The sequence below is a fragment of the Dysidea avara genome, chromosome 8 (assembly GCF_963678975.1).
Source record: "Dysidea avara chromosome 8, odDysAvar1.4, whole genome shotgun sequence".
Classification (NCBI taxonomy): domain Eukaryota; kingdom Metazoa; phylum Porifera; class Demospongiae; order Dictyoceratida; family Dysideidae; genus Dysidea; species Dysidea avara.
Window position 1 is genome coordinate 30,794,944 of NC_089279.1, and position 14,998 is coordinate 30,809,941.

Here is a 14,998-nt window from a genome sequence, read left to right on the forward strand (position 1 = left end):
GCAATGAAACAAGGGAGGTCATGTACCTGCAGCAACATTTAATTCCTACTTCAGTTATGTGCAGCCTGTATAGCAATGACTGAAGTGTATATAGATTAAATGTCCAGTAGTATAGCTGCAGGTAGAGATGGCCACCCTTGTTTCATTGCTTTTTATTTCATAAAGTTTCTAATATTTCCAAACACTAGTCTCAATTTCTGACAAAAGGTTTAAGGTTCAATAGTTAACCTATACATGTACCAAATTTTAGATTCTTCCCATATGTGGTTTACCCTGTAAGAATGACAACGTATTGGTCACATTTTATTTGAAAATTGTTTTCAAATAAAACTTGGTACCAAGATTTGTCTTTCAAGGTCCTTATGTGTACCAAATTTCAAAGTAATCAGATAACGCATTTATATTTTATGGCAGCTATTGTAAGTATGTAGAAAGAAAAAAGGATACAAGAAAAAATGAGCCAATTTTTGAAGGTTCATATCTCAGAGTGATGCTCAAATTGGTGTGCTGACTACTAAAGGTGGAGGACATGTTCATAGCAAAATACATATTGTTTCATAAAGGCAGCATGGAGCTACATAGTGAAAATAATGTTGCTGTTCTTCCTGTTAATAGCACACTGGTATGGAACACCAGCTTCTTGGGCTGCACTACCTTGTGTCTTGATGTCAAGCATTTGATCATAAAGTAACTAGTATGGTATATAAAATCCATGATTCAATGCTAGCATTCTCCCAGCTTTTAATTGAAGTACAGGTAACCTTTCATGTGTGTAACATTGTATTTACTCCCTCACTTCATCACCTGACTGACGTACATAATTGGAGCTGCATAATATTATGTTACCTTGTTTTTGACATATGAAGCTGTTAACACATCAAACGGTAACTGGGCAGAAAACATGACTTCAGTGCATGCAATATAGCTATGTTCTGTACTACACACTGTATTATTACAAGTATGGCTAGTGTATTCATATTTTGCAGTAAAACCTACTTCCCTAGTGGCCTAGTTTTGTCCAAAATGCATTTGGAAAGTCAGCCGTAATGAAATTTGAGGCTAAACATTTAGGTTAAATTGCTTAGTCGTGAATGAGAACAGAATTGCTATTGAGAATGTATAACTGTTAATACTAAACTACAATTGAAGGGGAAGGTTTTGTTGTGTTCAAATACATGTAAATGATGGAACTACTATAGTTGTTGGCTGCACTGTTAGAGTATCTTATTTGTTTATAAAATTCTTTTGTGGTTAAATCATAGAGGGCTGTGGGGAGGATGCCATTATCTGCCACTATATTTGTATTGTTGTAGCTCCATAAGTTCTCTCGATATATTTGGCATTCCTTTGGTAATGCAGATAAAATGGAAACAAGTTGATATTGTGCTACTTCTAAAAACCAGGCGCCCATACAGCTAACTAACTCATCTAGAATTAACCAACTATGTATTTTATTATTTTAGCCAACAAGTTTTTGGTTTTACAATAATACATAATTAATTTATTGTAATTTTGGATTTCTTAATTCATGAAATTTTTGTAATTCTTTAATTACACTGTTGAGCACTGCTAAGGAAGTGCTTGTTAAACAAACTGCTATGCACTAAAGTATCTTCTAAACTGTTTTATATTTTGATTATCTTCCACAAACAAAGCCTCAAGCTGCTCTTAATTTTCATTTGCGTGCGTAATAATAATATTAAGGGCCATGCCCCCATTCCAACTTGAAAGGATAGGCTATTCCTGGTAGTTCACAAGGCCTGCACTGTTGTTTTTCAATTGCTAAATGCCTGTAAATCCCAAAGGGAAGGTAATTCACAATGTCTGAGAAGAGTCGCCACACCCGTATTTCAGACTGCCAAAAAAGAAGCTATCTTAGAGCAAAACTTACCTGTGGGGAAGTTTAATACAGACTTCATTTCACTTTTACTTCTTATGTGCAAGCTGCTTTTATCATTTAATGATTTTGCTCATGTGGGTGTGTCCAGACAAACATAGATAGGTAGGTACATACACACACACACGCACGCACACACACACACACACACGCACACTTTTATGAAACAATTTCGGTGAATTAGGCGCACACCCATAGCTGGCCTTTGGCAGTGGGAATGCACCTGGTTTAAAAATATTTGAAAAATGTATGTACTGCAACATTTTTAAGACCACATCGCATTTCTATCATAGAAAAGCATGTGTATGCATTTCTTATTGTATGCAAATTATGAGACCTGACAGTAATAATCTACATGTATATTGCTATAATATACATTGTTTCTAGCCTGCAGAGATGTCACATCAACCAGTAGTGATATGTATGATGATCATCTTGATCCATCAAGTAGCTGGTCGTTCTACTGGTCCACCAAGTGCATCTTGTGCTGATATCACTCCACAACATAGTCCTAATGCACCATCTATCTGTCCTCAACCATGTCCTTATTCTCTACAAGTTACTGCTATCAATGATGTCTCTGTTGGTCCTCTAACTGGAAGTGTTGGTTATGCATTAGATTCTGACTCATTCCAAAGTAAGTTGAAATGTATTTTTAATTGTGTGTGTGTGTGTGTGTGTGTGTGTGTGTGTGTGTGTGTGTGTGTGAATGAGTTTTTTCTTATGCATATAGTATGTGATAGCAAATGTTGACATGTGCACTTTTATTGCTGCACAACTAAGAATGATGCAAACAAAAATGTCTACATCTACAAAGTTTGGTGTCTGAGTTTCATTTATTTATGTTGTTAAGTGTATATTCTAATGGAGTTCACAACAGCCATGAAAGCAAAACCAGCAAGTCTTTCAGCTGCTGTGCCTGTGTACTAATTAAGTACAGTGAGGAGCCATCCTAAAGGTAGTGCTAATATTTGCACAGAGACTGTGCCATGCTTCACATATTGCAATACAGGCACTTTAAGTTCCACCTGGACTTCAAATGCTATGTAAGACATAAACCTTAGGCATTTGCTTCCTCTGTGTAACACCAGATCCCCATTAGTGCAACTAAACTTTTAGAAGTGATCAGTAACATCAACTATGCCATTACATCAACTACTGCCTGTACAACAGTCCGTCCAATGCCCCATGGATACTACATACATACCCATGATTGATTCATTTAGAAGCTATGTAGGACAATAGCAGAACTGGGTCATCAACCTGATCTAAATACTCCTGTAAAAAGAATGCTTGAATGTATTCATGATGTACTACCCTGTTATTGGCTTGCACGTCCAATGCAAAGGAATTCCATGACCCTGCCTGGACTCCACCACACAGTCAAGCACTGCCCTTAACTACACCACCAGCAAGTGTTATGTTAGCCAGCCCATGACAAGAACGTTGGCAGCATTGGTTCACCATACACGTACACAAAAATAGTCTCAGTATTTAGCTTGCTTAAATAATTATCAATAGATTATTATGCTTTATATGTTTAAATTTTTGATCAACAAACACTTATTTGGTATCAACTCTTGTTTGTGTCTTACATACATTTTCCTAATTTTTAAAAATGTTATAGTTGAAGTGATTACCAGAGGAGAAAACGTTTTTAGAGGATTTGCTGTCCAATCAAGAACCTCCACTGATGCTTTTGACACTAATGCAGCATTCCAAGGTGGTTTTGACAATATTGATGGTGATTCACTATGGCAGCTGATTGCATGTCCTGAGGTATGTATTATTATTATGTGTATGGTGTATCAGTGAAATTACACATGCTAAATAGCAGTCTAAAGACAATATGTTTGCACCTGTAATGGTATGTATATATATATATAAATGCTATATACCATAATTTGCTTCATGGGGGTAGGACAAGACCATGTGCACTATAAAGTGCTAACAAAAATATTTTTATTAAATATAGTCATACTGTCTGTTGAAAGTAATAAATCACGCAACAATGGTTGTACTGTAATCATTAAAGTGTTAGTAATAATAATAATAATAATAATAATAATAGTAATTGATGATTACTGCTACTATACTGTTAATATGAAAGTCGTGACCACCACACATCATCATCACTGTAAGTCTAATTACTCCATAATGGTAGAATTTTTATAATCGTGATTCACACCATGTAAACAGCAAACTGAGTGGAATTGAAATATGTATTGCACCCCAATGCGCCCCTTCCTGTACTTTTGTACAGAGACTATTCAGCTCACGTGAAATATTTTTAGTACTTACGCAATATTCAATGAGCGAGTTCCGAAATGACGTCACAATATAAATGGCGACCTCTATTTGGGGGACTCTTATGTATTCGCTATACTACAAAGTTGTTAAATTTGTGTTTTGCTCGGTTTTGAACTAGCTAGAAAAGGCAAGTGGCAAAGATATGAAAGAATTCAACGCCAATGGCCATGGTGACGACGGCGATTTGTATCTTTTGGAGGAAGGCGATATTTCCGGTGCTTCCTTGCACGGAATAAAACCTAGCGAACTAACTGTTGCTAAACTAAAGAGATGGCTATCATGTAGAGGTGCTCCCTTAAGTGGAAAGAAACCGGAACTAGTAGAAAGGTATTACTGCTTTTGTAAAACAGCTGCTTGCTCGCTGCATCCACAGTGGCGAGCTCAGCTCCAAATGTACATGTTTACTAGCTACCCGTATTTTTTATGTAGGGTTGAATGCTACATCAAGTTTGGGTGGGATCATCTGCTTGTTGACCCGGACAAGGGTTTGAACACTCGAAAAAAGCTTTTAAACATGGCGGGTGAAAGAATGGAATCAGAGCCCTCAGGTTCATCCCAGTTGACGACATTATTAGAGTCACTCCCAAGCAGCACTGATCCTCAATGGACAGAGAGTTTAGTTGACATTCCACAAATTTCATTCAATGCAATTTTCAAGTTTTCAGTTGAAAGGAAAGTGCCGAGGAAGAAAGTTAACTACCTGGAAAATTTAGCAGATTTTAGGGCCCATATGTCATTGCAAGAAGACAGCAGTAAGGAGTCTGCTGAAGAGCTCTACATGGAAGCTGAGTACACTAGAACGTTGGACAAAGCTTATAGATTTTTCCATGATGGCCATGTTCAAGACTTGAAGTTTCATCCAATGCCACATCTAGAAAATGGTGTTTGTGTTGTATCTAGAGTGTTAGCATCGATGAAAAAGGTTTTTTACCATGTTACCATTCTTGCATGCAAGTCATCTTGTACAGTTAAGACAGCTTATTGTACTTGTCCTGCTGGGCTCTCTGGGTGTTGCAATCATGCAATCGCAACACTTTATTGTTTGGAGGACTATGTAAGCAGTGGTTTACAAGAAAAAAAAGGATGCACAGAACGGCTTCAAGTGTGGAACCGACCCAATCCACAACATGTAGTTGGACGCCCTACAGATGAAGTGACTTTAACTAAGAAAGTCTATGGTGTTGAGAAAAGACCCAAACTGCATTCTGTGAATAAATGGGACTGCCGTCCAGCATCAAGAAGACTGATTGACCCAAACAAGGCACGTCACCTTAGAGAGAGACTATTTGTTATAGAGGATGAAAAGATACAATCAGCTGAGAAAGCACTACATTCAGCAGGAACACTGAGTGAATTGAAGAAGGCGGCTCAAACCAAGTCATTGATAAGCATGTATGGGACCTCCGGTTACTTGCAAATGCTTGATGATGAGCCTGCCCCCTTAGAGAGCAGAGAAGACTTCCTTAGGAAGGAAAAGGAAGAGAGGTTGTCACGAGCTGCTGAAAAGAAGCGTCAATTTCAAGAAGAACTTGTAGCTAAGCAACTGCTTGTCCAGCATGACCATAAATATTCCCTGTGTGGTATGGATGAACACCCAACTGAAAAGCATAATGATTCTGCCGACATTAATCATTTAGCAAAGTCGTTGTACTACAATCATGTTTCTATTGATATGACAGCTATACATAAACTGGAAATTGATACAAGGGCTCAGTCTGACTCAGAAGTTTGGCACCGTGAACGCAAACTTAGGATCACTGCATCTATGATGAAGGAAGTCTGCCATAGAAAAGATAGTACTAGCTGCAAATCTTTCCTTTTGAAGAAGCTTTCCCCTACTGCTGCTATCAGTGCAGCCATGCGTTATGGTATCAGGCACGAACAATATGCCATTGAATCCTATAAGAACCACCGTAAACTGAATGGAGCAGAAACAACTGTTGAACCATGTGGTCTGTTTGTGGATTCTTCTGAACCTTGGCTGGCAGCTAGCCCTGATGGGATTATTTTTGAGCCTTCTCAGAGCAATGGTTATAGTAAAGGGTGTTTAGAAGTGAAATGTCCAATGTTGTGTAAGCAGAAGTCGATTGTAGATGTTTGCAGAGAGAAGACCTCATTTTGTATTCAAGAAAAGAATGGCAAATTTGGTTTGTCAGAATCTCATGCATATTATTATCAGATCCAGACTCAAATGCATGTGGCTAAGCTCCCTTGGTGCGACTTTGTTGTTTGGTCACCAGTGGGTGAGTTGTTTGTGCAGCGTATTCTGTACAAGGAGCAATTTATGCTAGCAGCTATTTCTAAAGCACGTTCTTTTTATTTCAATACTTATTTGCCAGCAATGGCTCCCTGTGTAATCATACGAAGTAGTATTGAACAAAATGGAAACATCGAACCATTGACTTTAGTCCAGGTGGCAGATAATTCCAAGCTTATGAATTCATCGAGCAATGATGAGCCATCATCAGCTACTGTGAAGCAGTCCGTTGATGAGAAGCAGTCTGTTGGTGTGAAGCAGTCCGTTGATGTGAAGCAGTCCGTTGATGAGAAGCAGAGTGTTGGTGTGAAGCAGCCTGTTGGTGAGAAGCAGTCGGTCAGTGAGAAGCCGTCTGTTGGTGTGAAGCAGTCTGTTAGTGAGAAGCCGTCTGTTGATGTGAAGCAGTCTGTTGGTGTGAAGCAGTCTGTTGGTGTGAAGCAGTCTGTTGGTGAGAAGAGGTCTGTTGATGTAAAGCCGTCTGTTGATGCAAAGCAATCTGTTGGTGTGAAGCAGTCTGTTGGTGAGAAGAGGTCTGTTGGTGGGAAGCAATCTGTTAGTGTGAAGCGGTGTGATAGTGAGCAGTCTGTATGTGATGATGTAGTGTTTCAAAAAATTGACTCACTTAAGCAAAAGAGGATGCCCTTGTATACAGTGCTTAAAAATCTGAATTTGGCAAGGCACTCTGTGTATGGAGACGGTAGCTGCCTCTACCATTCTATTGCACACCAGGCTGGTTTTATTGCGAAGTCAAGTTGTGGCGACAAGTTGGTTAGTAAGCATTTAAGACAGGTGGCGCACAAAACGATGAATGAGCATCCTTGTGTCCGTTTGGAAGAAGGTCTGTCTGTAGTCCAATGGCTGGAAAAGAAGGAACGTGTGATGGATCCAACTGAATGGGGTGGTTGTGATAGATAGTCTAGAGTTAGTAACGAAACGGATGTTCGAATCTATCCGAATGGACAATCTCGACGATAGCGGATCGATTCAACTTACACGTGTTCACTCTTCATGAAGCGCACTAATCAGCATACAACACACGTGATACATACACACAATGAATTACGTAATCACTACAACTACTACTAATAATAATAACATTGTCAGCTACTAGTTCTCGACATCCTCCGGGGGGCCACATAGTGTTCTCGTCCACTTTTGAACTTGTTGCCTTCCTCGAATTGCTGCTTGACGGATGGGTCGAGTGTGTTTGGAACTACCACTTGCTGCTTCAACTGTGGGATTCTGGGCAACACTGTCTGATAACTTTTCCTTATGTTGGTAATTTTGCTTCTGAATGGAACTGGATTCTGCTGTACTGACTTCCAGGGGGTATAACTTGGTTATTGGACGGTTTGTCCTGCCAGTTGATGTTCTAATATTCGCAGCTCTGATGAGACCATCTTGTCCAGAAATAGTATCCTCAACTACTGCAAGACGCCAAGTGAGACGGGGAGTATCGTCATGCACTAGAACAATAGCTCCTGACTTGATTGTTTGAACATTGGAGCCACTTGTTTGATGAAACTCTCGAAGCCCAGTGAGATATTCTTGCCTCCATCTAGTCCAAAAGTGTTGCAACAATGCTCCTTGTTTCTTAGCTCTTGTCTGAATATTGGTGTCTCCAAAGTCAGGATCACTGTAGTCGTACTCAGTAGTCACATGGTAGGGCACACAAGCAACTTTCCTGCCATACAGTAGGTGGGCAGGAGTGATGGGGTCTGGGTCATTTATGTCTGTGGGGGCAGTAGTAAGGGGCCGGTTATTAAGAATACCCTCTATTTCAACAATTAAAGTTTGAAGGCTGTTTAGTGTTGTGAATGCTCTCCCCAGGACCTTCTTCAAGACCGACTTTGTTAACCCGATTAGCCTCTCCCAGAAACCCCCAAACCAGGGAGCTCGCTTGGGAATAAACTTCCATTCTACCCCAGTCCTAGCTAAGGTGTCTGTAAGTGAGGGTGAGGAGAATAAGGCCTTCAATTCCGCTGCCGCTGAAAGAAAGGTTGAGCCATTGTCTGACAATACAAGGCGTGGTAAGGACCTCCTGCTACTGAAGCGACGGAAGGCCTGTAGAAAGCATTCGACCGTGAGATCTGTTACGATCTCAAGGTGTACTGCCCGACTTACAGCGCAGGTGAATAGACAAATGTACACCTTGTGTTCTCCTCCAATGCCTCTCACATACAGAGCACCTGAGAAGTCGATCCCAGTGACTTCAAATGGCATGGATTGTTGTACACGGGCCTTCACCAGTGGGGGAGGATCCGGTGCAGAGTATGGTTTACCAGCTAATTTCTTGCAGGTCACGCACTTCCTCAGTAAGGATCTTATTCTTTGCCTTGCACATGGCACCCAATACATTTGGCGGAGGGATGTCAGTGTCATGCTAACCCCAGCATGGTATTGTTGCTTGTGTATGTGCCAGATGAGAAGGGAGGTAAATGGGTCCTTTTGTGGTAGAAGAAGAGGAAATTTAGCTGATTCTGCGAGCGGTGCATTATGTATTCTACCACCACAACGGATCAAGCCAGTGTGATCCACATAGAGTCGGAGCTGCCTCACCAGTGGCAGTCTTGATGCACGATTAGTCGACTGTAGACAGCTTAGTTCCTCTGGGAAGCACCTGTGCTGCACATTACCCACCCATCGAAGATTGGCAATGGATATTTCAGATGGGGTTAGTGATCCTGTGAGCTTAAAGAGCTTTTGCCTGGTGTTATGGGCAAAACGCAGAACATACGCAGTTACGTCTAGCAGCTTGGTGTAGCTACTGTAAGCTGAAGGATCAACAATGTTGTGCAAGCCAGTGGTAGGTGGCAATATAGCTGTGTTGTGGACCCCAGCAGTTGATAGCGGGTCATCAGCAGTGACAGCTTGTATAATCATGGCTTCAGAAGGATTCCAGATGGGCCACTTGGCAGGAGATGACAGCCAAGAGGGGCCATTTCGCCACAACACTGAATCGGCCAGTTGTGATGCTGTCAATCCACGGGTCAAAAGATCTGCAGGATTGGAAGCTGTTGGACAATATTGCCATAGTGATGATTTGGACTGAATCTCTTTCACCCTATGTGCGATGAAAGGTTTAAGCTTCTTCTTGCTTTTGAGCCAGCACAGAACTATTTGGCTGTCAGACCAGTAGTAAATGGTGGCACTAAGCTTGAATGAATCCACCACAAAGGGGCCTACGCGAGCTGCTACAACTGCGGCCATAAGTTCAAGCCTAGGCAGCGAGTGTTGCTTGATGGGAGCTACACGAGATTTTGACATTACAAGTGAAGAATAGTTGCCACATTGGATGTAGACAACAGCTCCATATGCCTTTGGGCTGGCATCAGCGAAGACATGTAGGACAGCAGAAGAAAGGTCTGCTGCTTGGAGCATAGGTATGTACTGTCGTGGAAATTTTTGTTGTAAAGCAGTTGAGATATCTGTTGTTATGGTAGCCCATCTGATCTGACAGGGTTTAGCCAATTCCGCATCCCAAGATACATTATCTTGCCAAAGTTCTTGAAGTAACAACTTGGCAGTTATTGTTACTGGAGTGGCTAGACCAAGTGGGTCAAAGATTGAAGCTGTGTACCGCAAGATATCACGCTTCGTCACTGGAGTGCAAGTGGCAAGATCAGGTTTGGAGTAGAGATACAATTCATCAAGCTGAACATTCCAGCATAGGCCAAGGACCTTGACAACCTCTTCAGTCTCAGCTACACTGTGTTGGTGTGCTAGATTCCTGAGCATTGGACTGTTAGACGCCCAGGTGCGGAGGTTGAACTTCGATAAGTTCATCAACGAACGTGACTCTAAGAAGTATTGAGTAGCCTCTTGTTCAGTGTCACAGCCAGTGACTACATTGTCGACATATAGACTGTTAAGGAGATTGGCAGATACTGGTGTTTGATGCTGTTGTAGGTGAAAGGTGATAGCTGCATTGAGCATAAACGGTGAGCAGCTAGCTCCAAACAAGACAACCTTAAAGCGATACAGTTGAAATGTACTGTTGGGGTCAAGCGGGTTAGACAACCAGAGAAAGCGTGTATAGTCTCTGTCAGACTCATCAAGCTGTACGTGAAGGAACGCTTTCTCGATGTCAGCAGACAGACCATACATAAACAAACGAAAGCGTAGCAGTATGGCACACAGATGGTTAAGAAAGGGTGGGCCTACCTGAAGGCAGTCATTGAGGCTAGGGTAGTGGGATGACTGCTTGCAGCTGCAGTCATACACTATGCGGACTGGTGTGGTAGCCGAGTCCTTCCTAACAGGTCGATGGGGGATGTAATGAGATTGTTTGGTGTTGAAATCATTGACTCTCTCAATGAAGCCTTTGGACTCTTGGTCAGCAATAGTCTGGCCATACATGCTCAAGAGTTCTGGGGTCTTAGCTAACCTCTTGGCCAAGGATCTGGTACGCTTGGCACATATGGAGAAGTTGGAAGGCAGAGGGGGGTGATCCTCCTTCCAAGGGAATTTCAGGGACAAGGCTCCATCCGGTTGGCGCTTGATATTAGATTGCATGTAGTCTTTCAAGAAATGGTTATCACTGTCCATGGTAGTTGAGGAAATTCCAGTTGACTCTGTTTTCCAGAAGGTGTCAAGGCTAAGGTCATCTACAGCTGTAAAGTTTACTTGAATCAAGTTAGCAGCTGCTGATGGCTGCAGTAGAGGGCCAGACAATAAATAGCCTAGATGGGACTTGACAGCTGTAGGGCCATTGCCACGTATGACTTGATCTTGGACAAATGTCCAATAGTAATCGGCACCTACAAGAACATTAATCTCGAAGTTGTCATCCTCTGTGACAGGGTGAGCTAACTGCAAGCCCTTCAAGTAGGGTAACTTGGTAAGCTCCATCCGCATGGAGTTCTGTAGTGGAGCCGCCAACTGAGGTACAACCAAAACTGAGATAGGAATGGGGCTCTGACCAATTGTGTGTATTGAGATTGTAGCTACTTGAAGGAGTCTGGCAGAAGATACACGGTTTCCAAAGGATGACAAAGATACCCGTTCTCTGTTTGTTGTCTTCAGACAAAGTCTATCTGCGAGGTCCTGAGAGATGAAGGAGCGCTGTGCGCCTTCATCAAGGAGAATGTTTCCTTCTGTGCTATACGGACCTGCAGAGACTGTGGTGATAGCAGTCTTCAGCAGGCAGGGACTACGAATATACTCAAGGGGGGTTTGGGGCCTAGAGACAGTGGTAAGTGCACTTGTACTAGCAGCAGGGGGGGCCTGCGGAGGAGGCACTGACTGAATGTGGTTTGCTACAGGGGCAGGGGATAGCTGAGGGGTGCTAGGGGGTGGTGGCTGTGGATTTCTGGTTGTAGCAATGAGAGAATGACACAAGCTTGTGTGGTGTTTCTGGTTGCACTGTTTGCAACGTCTGCGGGAGGTGCACTGTGACACTCTATGGTGTGCCAGGCAATTAAAGCACAGACCTGCTCCCTTTACAATAGACGTGCGTTGCTGGTGGTCTGTAACAACAGTGCACTGGTTGGCTGTGTGCGAGCCCTTGCAGTAGGTGCAAACTGGTTCCCTCTTCTCTCGTTGGCCTGCAGATTTAGCTGCTCCGGTGTGGAGGGATGCAGCTGTGGAGTGGAACTCTTTGTTAGAGTCATTAGAGTAATGTCCTATTTCAAGGACGCGGATTTCCTTAAGGATGCAAGTCATGACATCCCTGATGGTCCACTCACCACCACTATTGTCCCTAGCAAACTGCTTTCTAAGGTCAGCAGGAAGCTTTCCTAAGACCATGCGGGTCAGCATAGTACTGTAGGTGTCTGGAGACTTTCCCAGAGACATCAAAGCTCTCATGTGGCTTTCCAGCTTGTCATGAAAATTCTGTAGGCTAGTCAGGCTATTAACAGGTTTTGGAAGGTGCATTAGGGCATTCATATGGGCATCAACCAACTTATAAGGCTGCCCAAACCTTTCTTTGAGCAAAGCCACAGAATGTTCATAGTTCAGGTCAGTGAGCGGGAGGTTATCGATTACATTGTATGCATCCCCTTGCAATTGTGCCCTTAAGTAATGGAATTTCTGGACCCCTGTTAAACCCTCATCATTGTGGATAGCCGCCACAAAGGAATCCCAGAAAGTCTGGAATTGAAGTGGTTCCCCGCTAAATGTTGGGAGGGTAAGTTTGGGTAAGCGGCTTACAAACTGCCCCACAGACTGACCCACATTGCGTGCAACATGTGTATGCGGCAATGAGTTACTCACCACTCCAGCAGCTGCTGTGTGCCCTGTTGATGAATAGTCCTGCTCATGATCAGCATTCTCTGGTTGAGTGTTATTGTCCTCTGGCTGTAGATCAGTACTGTTGTCAGAGATAGGACGGTTCTGAGGACTTCCTGAATGGGCCTTAGTCTTCGCTAGCAACACAGGAGAAATGGTGAACTTCCGCAAACTGGCCATGCGTTCAGTTAGGTTGAAGTGGTACATCTCAGTATCCCCAACTTCGTCTTCCAGTTCTTGTTCTGTTGTTAGTGCTGCTGCGATCGTCTGGTCCAGTTCTTCCAGTTGGCGTTTCTTCGACGAGACTTGAGTGAGGACGAGTTCTATCCCTTCCCTGTCTTCGGACGAAATCGATTCCCGGGTGTCGTCGGTGTAAGTTTCAGTGATCGCCTGAGCTTTGGTGAGAAGCTTGGTCACGAAGGAGCGCCCGCCACGTCTGGAGGCACGGGCGCGCTGAAGGGTATCCATTCGAAATCCCTGGTCACAGCACCAAAATGTGATAGATAGTCTAGAGTTAGTAACGAAACGGATGTTCGAATCTATCCGAATGGACAATCTCGACGATAGCGGATCGATTCAACTTACACGTGTTCACTCTTCATGAAGCGCACTAATCAGCATACAACACACGTGATACATACACACAATGAATTACGTAATCACTACAACTACTACTAATAATAATAACATTGTCAGCTACTAGTTCTCGACAGTGGTGACATGGAAGTGCGATTATTAGCCATTGCACTACACCGAGACGTTATTGTGATCACTGACAATTCCAGCGATGGCAGCTACGCAAGAAGATTCCCATGCCAACCACCTCCTTTACCCAAGATGAAGGGAGGTATATTTATTCCTATCAAGTGTAAAGAATTATGCGTACAATGGACTATGACCCCCACTCCGTTAGTCATTATATTCAATGGTGTTAATCATTATGATTCAACTATTTCATTATCAATGTAAATATAACATTAATGTAAATATACAGTACTACATCATTGCTTTCAAAATCCATTATTTATGTACAACTCATGATCAATAATAATATTGTGAATAATAAATAACTACATACACTATGCTACCAAAGGTGGACTAAAATTTGTTAACATAAAGCAAACATACACAAGTTCATTTATTGAGTCCCACATTGATGCGGGTAGAGTGTGTTGTAGAATACGGAACTGCTTTGCACGTCCGATAGCTCTCTCTACATGTATCCGTAAATGAGCAATTTTTCTTGTGTGGAAAACATCATCTACTGGCATCTGTGTATTCGAGCTCAATAATGGGGGAATGTTTAATCTAACACCCAGTGGTGCCAATAAATCTTGTATCTGAAATCCTTTGTCTGCCATGATTTCATCACCTGTTTCAAGCAAATCTAGCAGCCCACTAACTTCCACTAGTTTCCTATCTGAGATAGACCCTTCATAGGTTGGAGAAACAAATGTTACAACTCCACTTGGCATAATTCCAACAAGAACCTTGACTGTATTTCTGTTTTTATACGAGGAAAACGTACAGGACTGTGATAGCAATGACGAAGGTCTTTCAATTGGAAATTCTGTTGCATCAATGATCAGCCTTGTGTTAGGATAATCCTTCTTAAAAACTTCTGGCATGTATTTTTTGACTATGTGCCATCGTGGGTAACGCTCAAGGGCTTTCAAACTATGAAACATCAAATTGATCCATGTAGATACAATTCTGGATACAGAAGATTTTGAAATTCTAAACCTCTTGGCCAAGTCCAATTCTAGCAGTCCCAAATGAAGGCGAACTAAAGTTAAAAAAAACTGTTCCAAAAGAGGAAGTTTGCATGTTCGGCCAGTTTTTGTATCATCATAATCATCTTTACTGTTCTTTCCTTCCCATTGCCGCATTACCTTTGCATCACTTTCCAAAACCTCCTCGTAAAATGCAATCAGAGTGTTGTAATCGGAAAACCCGGTGTAAAATTTTACTAATTCGTCATTGTCACAGATGTTTTCCAAACGGAATAAAGATCTTTGAAAAGCATTCTCCACTTCGGACAATTTTACCTGAAGTTCATCTATCCTCCTTTGCATTTCAGCAACATCAATGCTATTTCCTCCAACTTTCATGAAATTTTCTTCTGACCAGTCACTATCCACTGGTGTACCTTGCCCTTCACCACGAGTTTCAATCATGTCTGCTCTTTGGTACACAGAGGCAGCTAAGCGAGATGTAGTTGTTGTTCGCTGCTGCATTTCCCTAGTCCAAGGAAACACGGATGGTACAGAAGTTGCCTTTAATACTCGTCTTGCAGAGTGTAA

The 14,998-nt window shown here is 42.2% G+C and overlaps 1 protein-coding gene across 1 annotated transcript in view; it reads left to right on the forward strand.

The window, feature by feature from the left end:
* The window catches only part of LOC136262782 (uncharacterized), a 126,287-nt gene that overhangs the window by 11,776 nt on the left and 99,513 nt on the right, over positions 1-14,998 (forward strand). The window contains exons 2-3 of the mRNA XM_066057179.1: positions 2,285-2,534; positions 3,525-3,676. Coding sequence (XP_065913251.1) covers positions 2,294-2,534; positions 3,525-3,676 — 393 coding nt within the window. The 5' untranslated portion in view covers positions 2,285-2,293. The remainder of the gene's footprint in view (positions 1-2,284; positions 2,535-3,524; positions 3,677-14,998) is intronic.